The sequence below is a fragment of the Salvelinus alpinus genome, chromosome 32 (assembly GCF_045679555.1).
Source record: "Salvelinus alpinus chromosome 32, SLU_Salpinus.1, whole genome shotgun sequence".
Lineage (NCBI taxonomy): Eukaryota > Metazoa > Chordata > Actinopteri > Salmoniformes > Salmonidae > Salvelinus > Salvelinus alpinus.
In genome coordinates, this window is record NC_092117.1 from 9,573,373 (window position 1) to 9,592,007 (window position 18,635).

Below are 18,635 nucleotides of genomic sequence, written 5' to 3' on the forward strand. Positions count from 1 at the left end.
TATGTACTGTGTGGGTTGGATTGGATTTCTATTGTACAAGGCTTGCTGTAGTGTGCCAGTAGAGCTTGATGTTTAGTAGATGCCTCTGGAGAGATGGTGTCGTAGATTGTCACAAACCCCATCCAGATCATTTTGTGGACGTGTTTCAATGTGATGTGCTTGATTGGTAATCCTGATTGACAAGGATCTTAAGCCATCCACCAGCCGTTTTCAGTTAAGAGTCATCAATCTGTTCTGTTCTTGCCTTAATTTGGCAGTCACTCTCCTGCATTCACTCCAACAAATGGCAGCTCATTGAGATCATGATCAATTTCAAAGTAATGGCTCCCACTGTGCTTGTTTTGAGCTTACAAGTGAATACTCCTTCACACCCACTCCTGGATACATTAACACGTTATAGGCTATTCATCTATGCCGGCGTTCTCCAACCCTGTTCCTGCAGAGCTACCCTACTGTAGGTTTCTGTGCAACCCCAGTTGTAACTAATCTGACTCAGCTTTTCAACCAGCTAATTATTAAAATAATGTGCACTAGATTAGGGTAGATAAGTGAAAATCTACAGGACGGTAGCTCTCCAGGAACGGGTTGAGAGCCCTGATCTAAGCACAGTCGTGCACACACACTTAGTTCCACACATACATAGTGAGTTTCTTGAGTAAGATATATGCTACTGTGTTGTATTGCAACTGTGTTTTATGTATTATTTATCTGGGTAGTTATGCAGGATCCATGTGGTCAGCATGTTGTCTTGCGCCTGTGTGTTTCTGGGTTTTGCTCCTGTGTGTCGGTGTGTGTTTCTGTGTCTTGTGTGTGTGTGTTTCTCAATCCTGAGTGTCTGTGTGTATGAGTCTGTGTCTGACTGTTAGTCGGTGTCCTGGCCCTAGCAGGATGTTGACTGAGCCCTCTGACCTTTGACCCCTGCCTTGTGTCCCAGGTACTCGTTCCAGGACGAGGAGGACATGTTCATGGTGGTGGATCTGCTGCTGGGAGGAGACCTGCGCTACCACCTCCAACAGAACGTCCATTTCAACGAGGACGCTGTCAAACTCTACCTGTGTGAGATGACCCTGGCACTGGACTACCTGCAGAGCCAGCACATTATCCACAGGTATGGACATTATCCATAGACACAGCATCCACTGCACTGGTATGAGATACAACAGGGGGTGACTTTATTGTAAAGGGTTTAAACACTGTTTCCCATGCTTGTTCAATGAACCATAAAAAATGTATGAACATGCACCTGTGGAACGGTCGTTAAGACACCAACAGCTTACAGTCACTATGCAATTAAGATCACAGTTATGAAAACTTAGGACACTAAAGAGGCCTTTCTACTGACTCTGAAAAACACCTTGCTCATCTGCGTGAACGTGCCTTAGGCATGTTGCAAGGAGGCATGAGGACTGCAGATGTGGCCAGGGCAATAAATTGCAATGTCCGTACTGTGAGACGCCTAAGACAGCGCTACAGGGAGACAGGATGGACAGCTGATAGTCCTCGCAGTGGCAGACCAGGAAAGCACAATCCCTCCATCAGTGCTCAGACTGTCCGCAATAGGCTGAGAGACGCTGGACTGAGGGCTTGTAGGCCTGTTGTAAGGGAGGTCCTCACCAGACATCACCGGCAACAACATCGCCTATGGGCACAAACCCACCGTCGCTGGACCAGACAGGACTGGCAAAAAGTGCTCTTCACTGACGAGTTGTGGTTTTGTCTCACCAGGGGTGATGGTCAGATTTGCATTTATCGTCGAAGGAATGAGTGTTACACCGAGGCCTGTACTCTGGAGTGTACTTATGTTACTGAAGGTGATATGTACTTGAGGCTATAAACAAGCAGGAAACCATGCACCCGGACGGAGGCTGCTTCTTTTTACGTGATGCACAACTTCCATCAACACGTCTCCTTCGCCACTAGGGGTGATAAAGTCCTAGACCAGTGTTACTCTACCCGCAAGCAGCATAAAAGGCCCTCCCTCATCGCCCCTTTGGCCAATCATTATTCTATACTCCTGCTTCCTGTCTTCAAGCAGAAGCTCAAACAGGAAGAACCCGTTACTCGCTCCATAGAGAAATGGTCCGCCGAATCAGAGGCTATACTACAGGACTGTTAGAGCTGACTGGAATATGTGCTGGAACTCCCCTGATAACATCGACGAGCTAACCACCTCCGTCACCGGCCTCATTCGGAAATGCACCTCTGACGTTGTCGTAAAGTTTTGCCCTGGATTAACACAGAGGTTGGCACTAAGATAAAGACCAGACTTACCGGACAGAGGGCTATCACTGCCAACCCCCGAGCCTATGGCTGAGGACACAATCAACTCCTGTTACGACCTCTGCAAAGGCTTCAAACTAGCAAGAGGACAGTAGAAAACCCAGCTGTGATATGCCCAACAATGCCTTTCTACTAGACAAACTCACTTCGGCAAAAAACAACACCGAGCCGTGCATGAGGGCCCCCGCCGACGCTCACAAGGCCACGGGGCCGGACTATTCCAGGGCGCATTCTCAATGTATGTGCGGAACAGCTGGCAAGAATATTCTTGGTCATTTTCAACCTCTCTTGTCCCAGTCTGTAATCCCCACGTCTCAAGCTGACCACCACCATTCCTGTTCCCAAAAACTCTAAGGCCACCTGCCAGAATGACTACCGCCCTGTAGCACTCATATCTGTAATAATGAAGCGCTTTGAAAGGCTGGTTGTGGTACACATCAACTCCATCATCCCAGACATCCTAGACACACTCCAATTTGCATACCTCCCCAACAGAGCCATAGATGATGCAATCTCAATTGCACTCCACACTGCCCTCGCCCACCTAGATTAGAGGAATACCTATGTAAGAATGCTGTTCATTGACTACAGTTCAGCGTTCAACACCATAGTCCTCTCCAAGCTCGTCACCATCCTGGACTTCCTGATGGGCTGACCCCAGGTATTGAGGGTAGGCAGCATCACCTCCGCCACGCTGACCCTCAACACGGGGGACCCACAGGGGTGTGTGCTTAGTCCACTCTTGTACTCTGTGTTTACCCATGACTGCGTAGCCACGCACAACTCCAACACCATCATCAAGTTTGCTGACGACGCGACGGTGGTAGGCCTGATAACTGGCGCTGATGACTACAGGAGACGGGGAGGTGACTGCACCATTGAGAGCATCTTGACTGGCTGCATCACTGCTTGGTATGGCAACTGCACCGCCCTCGATTGCATGGCACCTGCGATCCAGGACCTCTATATCAGGCGGTGTGAAAGGAAGGCCTGGAAAATTGTTAAAGACTCCATCCACCCAAGCCCATAGACTGTACTCTCTGCTTCCGCATGACAAGCGGTACGGGAGCAACAAGTCTGACACCAACAGGCGCCTGAACAGCTTCTATCCCCAAGCCATAAGACTGCTAAATAGCTAACAGAATGGCTACATGGACTATCTGCTTTGACTGTTTTACTTTATTTTCACACTTACTCTATGCACTCTCACAGGACTTGCACACACTCACACTGACACTGCAGCACACATACACTCACAGTCACACATACTCACTTAATTTGCTCACACACACATAACATGCACACACATTCCTACTCCCCGGGCTCCCGAGTGGCGCAGCGGTCTCAGGCACTGCATCTCAGTGCAAGATGCGTCACTACAGTCTCTGGTTCGAATCTAGGCTGTATCACATCTGGCCTTCTTTGGGAGTCCCATAGGGCAGCGCGCAATTGGCCCAGCGTCGTCCGCGTTTGGCCGGGGTAGGCCGTCATTATTTGTTCTTAACTGACTTGCCTAGTTAAAGGATTAAATCAAATTTTAAAAAGTGACTACACACACACACACTCACATACGATCATCATATATGCTCCTGATGTCTAGTCAACTTCCCCCTTTTACATATCCAGTATCCCTGCACTTTGTAAATATTGTATTGCCACTGACCCTGGAACTGACCACTTAGCTTACTTACTTACCTATAGTGGGGGGTGCACGCAGGCAGATGAGGAAATCTGTCTAGGATATAATAAATGATATAGTAAAACCTGCAAAAAGGGTGAATGTAAACAGAGAGCGAGAATAAAAAAAACACTACCCTCTGTGCCCAATAAAAAAAAGAGTAATAAACAAAAACAACTTTCTTTTGACAACCATCCCTTTAAACGTTTTTATTTATTTAAAAGCCATATTTCTGCAATTTACAATTTCTTTACTTCATTTATAGTACTACTGATATTGATTACTGCATTGTTGGGAAAGAGTTTGCAAGAAAGGCATTTCACTGTACTTTGGCACGTGACAATGACACTTGAAAATTGCTGGCGCGTGCTCATGTATGGACCGCAAAGGAACAGCGATTATTCTTGGAAAAAGTGATAGTTGGAAACCTCAGAATCGGCTCTGTCTGCTCGTCTTACCTGAATGTGACTCTGTAGGAGGATTAGAAAAAGTCCATTTTTGGCATTGGGGAAAAAATGACATGTCCTCTTAAAACAGCTTTAACACATTATGTTTCTGATATAAAAATTCTTACAACATATGTATGTTAAATAGACTTATTTATCAAAAGTCAAGGATAGAGGGGGGGAGGCATGACTTAAACAATTGCAGATATTTACATTTTAAATTAATATGCAGTCAAAATGACTGCCTCTGCTTCTAGAGTTAAAAGCAGAGAGCGACATTCCGATCGCTCTGACCAGAATATGAGCTGTCATTTTCTGAAACAGTGCAAACAGCCACCATTCGCCGACACCCAGCAGGGGATCGCTGTTTGTCTGCTTTTAGTTGTACGTACCTCCCTGATTACTCCTATCCTGGGTGCCACGTCTGGGACTCCTGGCCCTCCCTCTTCTACTCCCTGTTTCAGAGACTGACATCCCCTCACCTCCATGTCCGAAAGGAGATGAATCACCTGTGTTAAGGGGTGTAATGATTCATCATCATCCTTTTCTCATCTGTCTTGAGTGTCCCCGGCAGAACGGGCAGTCCTGCATCGTCCTTTTCACTCTCCCAGCTCTGACACCTAATGTGTGGCCTGATGGCTACAGGAGATACTCACAGCACTGCAGTACTGGAAAACCCGCGCTCTGGGTCTAATGATGTAGGCTCCAATATGTGGTGCTCGTTGGAAGAAAAGCCACAGCTTTGAATTCACTAGTATATCACTGGGCAGTGGTGTAGTTGTTTGTGTGCTTGTTAAGAGAGTTTATGAAACTAAAATGGATTTAGTAGCCTATATGTTTGTCCAACAGTCTGTTTGCTCAACAGTATTCTTTCTATAAGGACCTGGCCATTCCCTTTTAATTAAGGCTTTTCTATATTGCTGTAATTGTTACAATCAATCTTCTTCAGCATGGTATGACTTGCAGTTGTGAGCTTTTGTTGAAAGTGCTGAGCACAGTGCAAAGTGTTGGTGCTGTAAATGAAAGTGTTTAGGTCCCTGTAGACCACAAACTCCACTCAAAATGTTTTAACCATTTGGCCTCAATGTTTTAACCTTTACTCCAAAGCTCGTTTTAGCAAATTGCTCCTCTAAAGTGCAAATAAATATCTGGGTGCGTGCGTACTGGTGAGTGTGTTTGTGCATTCGTGCCGTTGAGCAATCATGTACAATCATGTACAGTGCCTTCAGAAAGTATTCACACCCCTTGACTTTTTCCACATTTTGTTGTGTTACAGCCTGAATTTAAAATGGATTCAATTTAGATTTTTTGTCACTGGCCTACACACAATACCCCATAATGTTAAAGTGGAATATGTTTTTCTAAATGTTTACAGATGAATTAAACATGAAAAGCTGAAATGTCTTGAGTGAATAAGTGAATAATCTTCAACCCCTTTGTTATGGCAAAGTAAACATGTGCTTATGAAGTAACCCAATAAGTTGCAGGGACTCACTAATAATAGTGTTTAACATGATTTTTGAACGACTACCTCATCACTGTACCCCAGTGAGGGTGGGAACACTTTCTGAAGGCGTTGTACTTCCAACTAGAATGAACACACACTTGTCCTTAACTCAAGTTAAAACAGTAATTCACCCTGTCAACGTGATAAATGTGCTTTGCCATTATTTAAATACTAATTAAGTTAGTTGGTAGAAGGTTCAGGGAGTTTGCCCAAGTCTCTGGTTTTTTTCTCCTCCTGGCATCACTTCTGACTCTGACACAATCGTGTCTGCTGTAGGAGGCCTAATCCAATCCCTGGTTATCTGTATCTCCTGCTCTGCAATTTGGTTCCATGCTGTGGGTTTGTGACAGGAGAATACTATTATTTTGTTGCACTAAATGGGGGAAGAAGTGTCTCCTAGCAACAGTCTGCTGCTGCCATGATGCCTGAGGAAGGTGGAATTAGTCTAAGCAAAAAAGTCCCCAAAGAAAGCACGAATGGCCCCCCTCTTTACTTCTTCTGCACCGGAGAAAAACTAAAAAGGTGAACATTGATTTCTCTTCCCTCTTCTATAGTGAAGGCCTTAGAGGTGGAATTAGACCTCAAACGTGTTAGTCGTCTGCGGCTGGAGTTGACATTCCATACTTAGGAAACCCGTTTGACTGCATTGCTAGTCACGTCAAAGAAGAAGTGTGTTCAATGAGCAATGCTCTGCATGGTTTTACATCAAATAACCATGGTGGCAGTATGGCGGGATGGCAGAGGGTTTCATATTGGAATTTCTCCCATGGCCATAAAGCACGTGAATTGAATACATTTCCCATAAACCTCTTGAGAAATACACCAGTTAACATAGAGATGTACTTTTATGGTATAGTATAGCCTCCCCAATGGGCAAAGACGTCAAGTCAACGTTTATTCCACGTTGGTTCAACGTAATTTTGTTTTTTTCATTGAAATGACTTGGAAGCCACATTGATTGTACCAGTGTGTTCCCAGTGGGTCAGTGCTACCAGGAATGTTACTTTAGTGAAGTGTATGAGCTGATTTTTGCATCGAATAACCACTGTGGCGGTGTAGAGACTTTCACATTTGAGTTCCTCCCGTACATTTCCATTGAAATCTCTTGAGAGATACACCAGTTAACATAGAGACTTACTTCTTGGTATAGCATAGCCTTAGTGCACATATTACTTTTTATGTTAGTGTAGTGTTTGAGACAAAGACTCTGTGGACTAAATGGCTTGGGTTTGTGATCACATTTCCATTAAACCTCTTAAAGGAAAACACCAGTTAAAAAAAACTTACTGTAGCCTGATATCATGTTAGTGTAGCGTATGAGACTCTCTATGTGGACTAAATGTATTATTCACACTTTGGTGACAGGCTGCATAATTAAATAAGCGGGGTTGGCTCTGTTAATTGGCTGTGGGCTTGGAGGGGGCTGTGCATGTGGGTTAACACCAAGGTGTTGTTGTTTATGTTGGTCTCCACTGCATTGGTGCCCCACATAAAAAGCATGTGTGGAGAAAACCTGGGAGTGCCTCCCTGGCATTGGGATTGGAAATGGCCATGTTCCCAATGTTCCCATTCATCCATGTCGAATATAGTAGTGTAGGGATCAGTACATGGGCATACGTACACACATCGGCACACAGTCACATATATTTCATTTTAAAAGCCTGTTATATTAAATGCAGTGAACTAGCTTTAATATAAACAACATTGAAAATGTAATGAATCTGATTTTTTTTATGAATAAGGAAATGTCCCACGTCACTTTTTCTAGGAACATTTGAACCCATTTAACCCCAAATTGTCCCAACGTTTTCACCATCATTGTAAATCTCTAGTTATTTTGTTGCTTTGACAAAGTCATTTCTGAAGATAGTTATTTATTTCATGTGATTAGTTGTTTGTCCCTCATTTTAAGGTCAACCCTGTTACATGGACTGAACTATATTTTGAATATGGTGAAACTATTCCTTTTTGAAATAATTCTTTCAAAAGAAACATTGAACATTCAAATCATAGTGTGAAAGCAGGTGAGCATTTTCTGGTGTTTTGTGGTAGAAAACTGAGAGAGTCGAACATAACATGTCAACCCTGTTACCCATAGTAGATGGTCTAGAAAAGTGTTAAGTAAAAAAACGTGTTAAGCTTGCATTCAATTCCCCCTGTCACACGGGGAGCTATGGCTGATTTAAAAATGAAATCATCAATGGTAAACCTTGTAACTTTAATTGCCAATTTTTTTTCACATTTTTCTTAACTTGACCTCTTTTATGGCGAGAATGTTTTTTATATATTAAGTGGAACATGCTCTCTTTATGACAGAATATAACAATTTGGTGAAATAAAATGTTTTTCTTAACAGCATTACACGCCCCAAAAGGCCCTCTTTTTGTTGAACGACCCAGGCAATACTTACGAGCCTTGATGTACAGATACACTTGCACACACATGTAACACATAAAGCTACCCATCATGTTCCACACACGTGCAAGCACAACTCAGAAACACACAGTCTGTGGCACACGCTTTATATTGACTACATGTACAGATTTACATGTAGTTCCATATGCAGGTCCATATTCTCAGACAATGATTTCTGTGTTTCTCTCTGTTTCTATCTCACAGGGATATCAAACCAGACAACATCTTGTTAGATGAGCAAGGTGAGAATGCCTCTTCTTTAGAGATGACTTTACCTTGTACTCATTAGATGTTTACGACGCGTGTGTGTGTTTTACCTTTTTGTCACATGCTTTATGAAGGCGCGTGGAGGCCATTTGAGTGACATTGTTGTTCATGTGCGTGTGTACAGTATGTGTGGGAGAGAGTGAGAAAGTGAAAAATGTCCCCATGTACAGTAAAGGGAGCTTCTGAGAATGAAACTGGTCCAAGGTGACAGGTAGGACACACAGTCGTGACTCTGCAGGATGTTACTGTAGGTATCACCACAGTAATGGGGTCAGCGCTCATGCAGAATAGCCCGAATGTGTGTCTCACACCCCACCATGCTTTGAAGACATGCAGAAAGAAGCACAAGGACACACTAGTCCACTTCACTACTGTGGTCTATAGACATCAGCTCTTACAGTAAAATGCTCAGGCAGACTCTACTTCAAGTCTTTTTTAAATATATATTTGTAATGTATTTTATTGTTTTAAGGACAGTGACAGGCAGAAGGTAGAGACGGAGACAGATACAGAGGGAGACTGGAAGTAGGGGCCGAGGCAGGATTCATAACCCTGTCGACAGCAGGTATATGTGGTCTGCAGTCGGCAGCGCTACCACTAGACCAGACTCCGGCAAAACAAATGTCTCGTTGACACACTGAATCATGTTTTACTAAGCTATTTGTGTTTTGTTTTTGTTTATCAGTTAGTTAGTCAAAGTTAGTCAGAGACAACAAATTTGATTTAGGTTACATCAGGCAATAAAGATAGAAAGCCTACTCAAGTTCAGACAAAAATAGATACCGTAGCTTTAAGTTTCTTTTGGATAGTTTTGTTAAAAAAAGAAACATGTTTTGGGTGTGGTGTTAGTATATTTGAGTTTGGTTCTAAGGAGCGCTGTCTTCACAGGCCACGCCCACCTGACAGACTTCAACGTTGCTACAATAATCAAGGATGGAGAGAGGGCCACGGCCTTAGCTGGAACCAAGCCCTACATGGGTAAGACTTTTTTTATACCTGTTATTCCTTCAGCCCTTGGAAACCTTTATCACTAGCCTGGACCCAGATCTGTTTGTACTGTCTTGCCAACTCATAGTCACGACTATGACGAGACAGATCTGGAACCGTATCACTAACATACTGTGTAAATATCCATTAGTGTTCGATGGTCTTGTGTAGCCTAGCTGACTGACTCTGTCTGTTGTATCTCCTCCAGCCCCAGAGATCTTCCAGTCCTTTGTGAGCGGGGGGGTGGGTTATGCCTTTGAGGTGGATTGGTGGTCACTAGGCGTGACGGTTTTTGAGGTGCTGCGTGGATGGGTAAGGAAAGGCATTATGGGAAGTGGAGCTGTTCTTGAGTAGCGAAAACTGAAGCTTACTGTATGTGGTTGATACTCACTTCTTTCCATTTCTCACTGTCTGTCTATGCTTGTCTGTCTATGCTTCTCTCTCTCTCTCTCTCTCTCTCTCGCTCTCTCTCTCGCCCCCCCCATCTCTCTCTTCTGTTCTCCTCCCTCTCTCCTCCTTCCCACTCCCTCTCACCCTCTCTCTCGCTCTCTCCCTCTGTCAGAGGCCCTATGAGATCCATGCCAGTAACTCAGTGGAGTCTTTAATGCAGCTCTTCAGTACAGTCAGTGTGCAGTACAACTCCACCTGGCCCAAGGATCTGGTCCATCTCATGAGGAAGGTAAGTGGGAAGTGGAAGGGGGAAGGAGAAAGATGAGCGGAAGGGATTTCGATTTTTTATTTATTATGCCAATAGCAACAGCTAGTCTTACTGGGGTCCAAGAAGAGCGGAGAGCAGAGGAAAGGAGAGTAAAAGTGAGGAGAGGAGATGAGGGGGCAGAAGTGGAGAGATGGGCTGCTGTGGAGGGGAGAGTTGTCAGGGGAAAGTCTACAGTGGAGTAGAGAGTCGAGTCAGTGGTCAGAAGACATTGGGGGGGGCTCACAAAAGTAGTTGAGGTGAAAGTGGATGGAGGGAGAGTTGCCTGAGGCCAGAGGGGAACAGAGGGAGAGATTTAGAGATATAAGGACAAGGAGGAGAGACAAATGGAGTGGCAGGGAGTCAGCGTAGTGAGGGACTACTCTCTAATCTGTGCGTGTCTGCTCCAGTCAGAGCCAACGAGGCTCCAGGGCGATGGCATCTGTATCTTCCGCTTGGCTGCGGATCGATTACCATGTCTGAACTCCACCTAGACGGACCTAACCAGCCCTCTGGGAGAAATGACTCGTCTGATTTTTCAGTGGGAGAGTTTGGAGAGAGATGGTTGACATGGCAACAGAACTACATCCCAAAATAATTTATCCTAGGTTTATGTTAAGCTATCCCACGGCGAAACTTAACAGCTGTTCTATTTCAAATAATTGTTTCGATGTCTCACAAATGGGGATTCACTCTAGAAGATTCACTAACTGAAGAACCAATCACAGCGTCTGCTGGAGAAGCTCTCCTCGGTGCGACTAGATCACTGTCTCCTACTGAACTGTTCTCAGGCGAAACCGTGAGGTTAAAGCTGCAGAACGTAGGACCTCAGCTCCTGTCGATAGTGTTCAGTACTGACCGAGAGGAAAGTTTTGCTTAGAGTATAAATTGTTTTCCCTTCCTCAGTCTCCGGTGGTAGCTAGCGTCACAAGCAAGCCCCCGGTAGTTGAGCCGTCGCTGGCCAACGACCTCAAGCCCAGTGTTGCGTCACAGACCGACACTTCTCTTCCTGGGAAGACCGAGCACATTTCCGCCTCCATCTTCCAGAAGTTTTACGTGTCTGCTGCACATTCATTAGAGGAGCCATTCAAGGCTGTAGAGAGGGCAACACACTGGCACCAGGGTTTTCTCGCAATGCAAAACCCCCAGCCGACGCAGCAGTAAGGAGAATTTGGAGAATTTGGTTCTCCTTACAGAGGCCGACAGTGGGGGAAGTGGTCCTTCGTTGCTACCGCATCAAGGTCCCATCCACCTGATTGCCCTGGGAAGAAGGGTCACCTGACCTAGCGGTGCGTTCCCAGCAGTAGAGAGGGGCAGCAAACAGGTCACTACATGTTCTGGCCTGTCCCCAAGTGCCCCCCGTGCCACAGCTCTCGCTCAGCGCATTCACAAGCACCTGAGGCAAAAAGACAAATGATCAGTCACCCCATTCTGGACCTACGGATCTTCAACAGCTATCTGAGAAAGTACACGTTTCATATTCCTACGCTCAAAGTGCTGTCTCGCTCTATTCGTCGAGGCGATGTGCCTCAATGCTTATTTTCACATAAGTATTCTGCCAGCACACAGGAAGTTTCTCAGGTTTGCCTTTCAAGCCACAGCCTGCGAATACCTCGCTGTCCCCTTCGGGCTAGCAGTAGCTCCACAAATGTTCAGCAAGTGTGTGGAAGCAGCCCCAACACAGGAGCAAGCGGTATGCGACATGACTTCCCTTTTAACCCATCTCACCGGCCAAACGTTAGCCTATTATCATGGACAGAACACAGTGCGTAAAGAAGATGACTGAAAATTCGTCATTGGCTTTATTACTCTGATTGGTTAGAGATGACTAAATCGCTGATGACTTTGTTTTGTACAACACCCCTCATTTTGACGTCACCACAAACAACTTCAGTCTCAGACTGAAGTATGTGGCGAACGATTGAGCAGCAGATGAATTCAGTTTGAGTTGTCAGGCAAGGATTCTCTCTCTCACCGGGCTACACTATTGGACAACCACATCACGTCGTTCCGATAGTGCCGCTCCCTGTTCACCGGGGGCACTCGGTCACGCTCAAAACCTGCCTCTGAGTGCTGGGATTGATTGCGTCCACCATCTCAGTTGTACCGCTAGGACTACTGAGAATAGGAGACTTTCACTGTTGGATATCTGCCAAATCCCCTGTGTCCACAACGGCACCTCAATCGAAAGATAGCGGTGACCATGGACTGTCTCTTTGCTCTCCATCACTGGAAGAGCCCCTCGGTCATCAAGGAAGGTAGTGACAACAGGCACATCACTTACAGGGTAAGTGATGAAAAGAAAAAGCAGTAAATGGAATGTGGTCCCCGCAGCTCCACCACGCTCATATAAATGATCTGGAACTGCTGATAGTGTTTCATTCATTGATACACTTTCTACCCTTCCTTCAAAATGATCAAATCATGTTCAGGACAGACAATTCGACTGTGGTGATATACATCAACCGCCAGGGTGGCGCTCGCTCTCTGCATTTACACAGAATAGCTACAGTACCAAGATTATACTGTGGAGCAGAGCTCACCTCTTCTCGTTATGCGCAACTCATTTCCTGGGTGTACTGAATGTAGGAGCAGACTTATTGTCCAGAGGGAATCCACTTTACGGGGATTGGAGACTCCATCCCCAGGTGGTGAACCAGATCTGGGAGATATACGGTCTAGTCACTGTCGATCTCTTCGCATCGCACGAAGACACACACACTGTCCGTTGTTCCTAGCAGGAGATGCACCACTGGGGTTGGACCCACTGGCACCTCCTTGGCCAAGGGTGATGCTTTACGCTTTTCCTCCTCTATGCTTGATACTCCCCACTCTGGACAGAGTGAGGGAACAAGGCTTATCCCTCATCTCGTTAGCCACTCGATGGCCATGGAAGCTCTACTCTCCTGCTTTACAATAAGCCCAGGCGGCTACCGTTAGGATCTGTTGACCCAAAGCAAACAGAGATGTTTTCCACCCTCACCCAGAAACCATGGCCCTCTGGGCCTGGCCCGTGAGAGGATGTGACAGGCTTGCCAATCGGAATCATTGAGACTATCCAGAGTTCAAGGGCCTCTTCTACACGCTCACTGTATGGAAACAAGTTGTGCGTTTTTGAGAAGTGGTGTGAACAATAGCCTTCAGATAATTCCTTACCGATGCTCAGTATCCAAGGTTTTATGCTTCTTGCAGGACATTTTAGGCAGAGGGAAGACATTTTCCACTGTTAAGGTCTATTTAACTGCTATCTCAGCCTGTCATAAAGGCTTGGACAATAACATAGTAGGGATACACCCTCGGTTATGTCGTTTTTTTGAAGGGAGTGCGTCGCTTATGCCCAGTTTCCAAGCCTTTAGCCCCATCTTGGGACCTGTCTATTGTGCTTGAGGCAAGTTTGCAGCAGCCTTTTAAGCCTCTGGATAGTGTGGAGATGAAATATCTCTCCTTCAAAACAGCTTTAGTGATTGACCTTACATCAGCAGAGCAAGTGAGTGACCTGCATGGTTTGTCAGTCTACTATTCGTGCCTACAGTTTGCCCCGGTGTTATCCAAGGTAACACTGTTACCCATCCCCGCCTTTATGCCTAAGGTCAGTGGCAATTACAATTGTCTCTTCTTAGAGCTTATGGCTTTCCAGCCGCCGCCCTTCACTTCTACGGAAGAAGAGCGTCTCCACCATTTATGCCCAGTGCTTTGATAGAACGAGAGCATGTCGAAAGAGTGACCAACTCTTCGAGTGGGCCCCTCTCTTGTCAACGGCTATCCAATGTTTCCATTGAACATGCCATACAAATAAAGGAATTATATGACGAGTGCCTTGGTCCTCCTTTCATTTGGAAGAGAGGCATGCTTGAGAATGACCAGAGGCGGGGCGAGTTGCGCCTTATAAGGCGGGGAGGGGCTCACCTCCTCCAACTTTACCTGTCTGTCTCCAAAAGATGCTGTGATTGGTTCTTCATTTAGTGAATCTGCTAGAGCGAATCCCCGTATGTGAGACGTCTATCTCATATTATCATAGAACCGGGGTTCTAATACCCTAGATTTCCCTTCATTGTAGATACAATACTATTGATACACAAGTTTCTCCCCTGACAATGATCTCAATCCTTATCTAATTAAATGTATGCTAATCGGGGTGGTGTCTTTATTTTGGATTGATAAGGCACCTGATCCCTGTACTGTAAGACTGTGGCTGATTTAAGAGTGCCCCCTAATGTCGATACTACCTAGATTATTGGATCTGATTTTAACATTCAACCTGTTTAGTCACAAGCCATAAGGTTTTTCAATTCAATACGACTTTAATCCCTGCGGAGAAATTAGAAAGCAATGTAGTGGATACTGTAGAGGTGATAGTGTTTGAGTCTTTAATGGAACTAAATGATGTACAGTATAATCTGTGTGTGTGTGTGTGTGTCTCCCAGCTGCTGACGGTGAACCCAGAGCATCGTTTCTCCAGCCTGTCTCACATGCAGACGGCTCCCTACCTCTCTGACATCAACTGGGACGCTGTGTACGAGAAGAAGATAGAGGCTGGCTTTGTTCCTAACGTAAGTATGAACCATAAATCTATCACATGGGAGCATAGAATGCAGTGGGCTGCGTTTTCACCTTTTTATGGACCGTAAACACTGATTCACACTTCACACATACAGTATATAAGATTAACTACATTATCTCATCTTGTTCATTTATTCAGACACATAAACCTACACATGTAGTCTTATACATAACCCAGTCTCTCACACTTGTTACATTCTGTGAAATGTCCAGTATTTGCTTCGCTGTTATTATTTGTATTATTATTTATCCTGCTTACAAGTCACTTTCTCTTAATCCCTGTCTATATGTACATATCTACCTCTAATACTCCAGTATCCCTGCACATTATACATGTGGTACTGACCTTGTATATTCATGGGTTGCAATTTGCGTCACAATGTTGTTTTGAACGGGCCTCCCGGGTGGCGCAGTGGTCTAGGGCACTGCATCGCAGTGCTAGCTGCGCCACCATAGTCTCTGGGTTCGCGCCCAGGCTCTGTCGCAGCCGGCCGCGACCGGGAGGTCCGTGGGGCGACGCACAATTGGCCTAGCGTCGTCCGGGTTAGGGAGGGTTTGGCCGGTAGGGATATCCTTGTCTCATCGCGCTCCAGCGACTCCTGTGGCGGGCCGGGCGCAGTGCGCGCTAACCAAGGGGGCCAGGTGCACGGTGTTTCCTCCGACACATTGGTGCGGCTGGCTTCCGGGTTGGAGGCGCGCTGTGTTAAGAAGCAGTGCGGCTTGGTTGGGTTGTGCTTCGGAGGACGCATGGCTTTCGACCTTCGTCTCTCCCGAGCCCGTACGGGAGTTGTAGCGATGAGACAAGATAGTAATTACTAGCGATTGGATACCACGAAAATTGGGGAGAAAAGGGCATAAAACAAAATATTGTTTTGAACGTTCGTTTTAGGACTGATGTTCAACTGAGCATTCTACTCAATGCATCCTCATTGGGTGCTGATGAAGATTTGGTCTAAAGTGCATTACTGTGGCTTGAAAACACATTACATTTCAAAAGAAGGCAAATAATTAGTAGGAAAACCTTTTGTCATCATTTAAATGACGGCAGATGGACTTTAGTTGCATTATAACGTTAGCTAGCTAGCTAAGATTGAGGGTAGACCTCCAGATTTTAGCTTAGCATTGCTAGCAATTTTTTATTAACTTTGCTCGCTAATGACAACATTGCCATCCGTCTAAAGTAAATTGACAACATGATGATGGTGGCAAAGTTGTTTCCTACTAAATATGTGTCTACTTTAGCAATGGCATCGTATTCCCAAGCCCCTATAGTGTAATTTAGACTAAACAGTCATTAGCCCTGGTTCGGCTTTTGAGCATCAATACTGCTGTGGTGTCTGTAGAACGTTGATAACAAAGGCAACGACACGACCGAGGGACAGCGGTGCAAAACCCATAAATAGCTTCCTCTCTTATTTCTATTTCTTTTTTATATTGAATACTGCACTGTTTTCTAGGGCTTGCAAGTTAAGCATTTCACTGTACATAAATAAATAAAAATAACTATAATAAGTCTATTGTAGCCAATAAACTATGCTAGTCCATTTTATTCATGCTGTGGAGTCTGTAATATGTTTTTGTGTGTGTGGTGTTTGCATATGTGTGTGTGCATATGTGTGTGTGTGTGCGTGTGTGTCTGGATTTAGGTATATAGTTATTCATTAGTGCACTGTGGGTCTTGGTTCCACAGAAGGGCCGTCTGCATTGCGACCCCACCTTTGAGCTGGAGGAGATGATCCTAGAATCTCGTCCCCTCCACAAGAAGAAGAAGAGGCTGGCCAAAAACAGGTCCCGGGAAGCCAGCAAGGATTCCCAGTCTGTGAGTGTCACATCAACCAGTCACTACTGACTGTACCTGGGTCATGTTAATCAGAATCACTTTATTCGCCAAGTACATTTACACATACCCAGAATTTGACTTAGGGAATAGGTGCTGCCAGCAATAGACAATGTACAAACAGAATACAGACACAAGTCAACCAAATGGAAGAAAACATGGAGGGATTACCTGAATTTGTCCAATTAGAAATGTTCTATGTTGCCCCAAAAAATGACCCTGTTAAATAGCGCTAGGACAGTGTGGCAGATCTTGGTTTACACAGAGGGCAGGGAGGGCAGTCTGTAGCCTCCTCTTCCCCAGTTGTTATTTTTCTCCCTTCATTTCATGAATATCATGAATCTCTGTGTCTTAAAGGCCGGTTATTTTCTTACATGATGACAGTATTATAAGAAATCCACCTTGTTATCTGTGATTGCGCCCATTATTTACCATGGATTTTAGACAATCCATATGTATGAGCTGTGCCAGGTTTTCATTGGCCAAGCCCCTCATTAGCAGCACCACATTATTAAAGTCGACCTTCGGTGTTATCAAGAGTGATCTCTGGGCGCTGTAAAAGCAGTAAAGCTTGTATCTTCTAACAATAGCCCCCATCTTACTCCGGGCCTGAGCAGTCTTCTAGTGTGTGAGGGGGCTCAGTTATTACCTAGATGATTAAATTATGATGCCATCAGTGGTGATGTCATGCCTCCAAGTGCTTTCGGAAATATGAGCTTCTATTTTTGTCCTGTGCCAAACAACCAATTTGAGGGAAAGCACACAAACAAATCACTGGGCGTGATTTAAGAGAGGGAAGAAGGGGGTGTTTTGTAATCTTTCAGGTCGCACTGGTGATTGATTGAGGTGAGACTGATCTCGCACTTCATCATTGTCGACCTGTGTGGGTGATGATGATGATGATAATGGCTATTCTCTCTCCTTCACCGCCCTCAGGAGAACGACTACCTACAGGAGTGCCTTGAAGTCGTGCAGTCAGAGTTCATGATCTTCAACCGCGAGAAGTAAGACCACAAACCCAACCCTTCACAAACCCAACCCTTCACAAACCCAACCCTTCACAAACCCAACCCTTCGCCCGGAGACAAATCAAAACATATTAATGTTAAACTATTGTGGAATGCTTTAAAAAAAAAAGGGGTATGCATAAGGCTGAGATACCACCTACATAAGGACTATATGACACCTGACACACACGTGAATAGATATTTATAAATGTTTGTTTCACCTGACCCAAGGATTGTTAGCTCTACAATAATATACTAAGATTATATAAACGCAGAACCAACTACTGAACCTGGGAGACCAATTAAAAAACATATTAATGTTACATCATTCTTAGCTCTGTAGTGCCAGAAATTATTCACACTGCTTTACTTTTTCCACATCTTGTTGTGTTACAGCCTGAATATAAAATTGATAAAAATGTAGATTTTGTGTCACTGATCTACACACAATACCCCATAATGTCAAAGTGGAATGTTGTTTGTATAACATTTTTCAAATGAATAACAAATGTGAAGCTGAAATGTTTTTTTTGTGGCAAGCCTTAATTCAGGAGTAAAAATGTGCTTAACAAATCACATAATAAGTTTCATGGACTCATTCTGTGTTCAATAATAGTGGTTAACATACAATTATCTGTAAGGTCCCTCAATTGAGTATTGAATTTCAATACAAAGACCACAAAGACCAGGGAGCTATTTCAATACCTCAAAGAAGGACACCGATTTGTAGATGTGTAAAATAATATACAGTCGCTGAATATCCCTTTGAGCATGGTGAAGTATTAATTCAGCTTACACCCAGTCACTACAAAGATACAGGTGTCCTTCCTAACACAGTTGCCGAAGAGGAGGGAAACTGCTCAGGGATTTCACTATAAGGTCAATGGTGATTTTAAAACAGTTACAGGGTTTAATTGTTGTGATATGAGAACTGAGGATGGATCAACAACATTGTAG

General features: G+C 44.7%; 1 protein-coding gene across 1 annotated transcript in view; it reads left to right on the forward strand.

The window, feature by feature from the left end:
• Window positions 1-18,635, forward strand: part of LOC139562102 (serine/threonine-protein kinase 32C-like) — a 161,483-nt gene that overhangs the window by 130,505 nt on the left and 12,343 nt on the right. Inside the window, exons 4-11 of the mRNA XM_071379449.1 lie at window positions 935-1,108; window positions 8,531-8,568; window positions 9,482-9,571; window positions 9,789-9,892; window positions 10,143-10,259; window positions 14,699-14,824; window positions 16,525-16,653; window positions 17,608-17,675. Coding sequence (XP_071235550.1) covers window positions 935-1,108; window positions 8,531-8,568; window positions 9,482-9,571; window positions 9,789-9,892; window positions 10,143-10,259; window positions 14,699-14,824; window positions 16,525-16,653; window positions 17,608-17,675 — 846 coding nt within the window. The remainder of the gene's footprint in view (window positions 1-934; window positions 1,109-8,530; window positions 8,569-9,481; window positions 9,572-9,788; window positions 9,893-10,142; window positions 10,260-14,698; window positions 14,825-16,524; window positions 16,654-17,607; window positions 17,676-18,635) is intronic.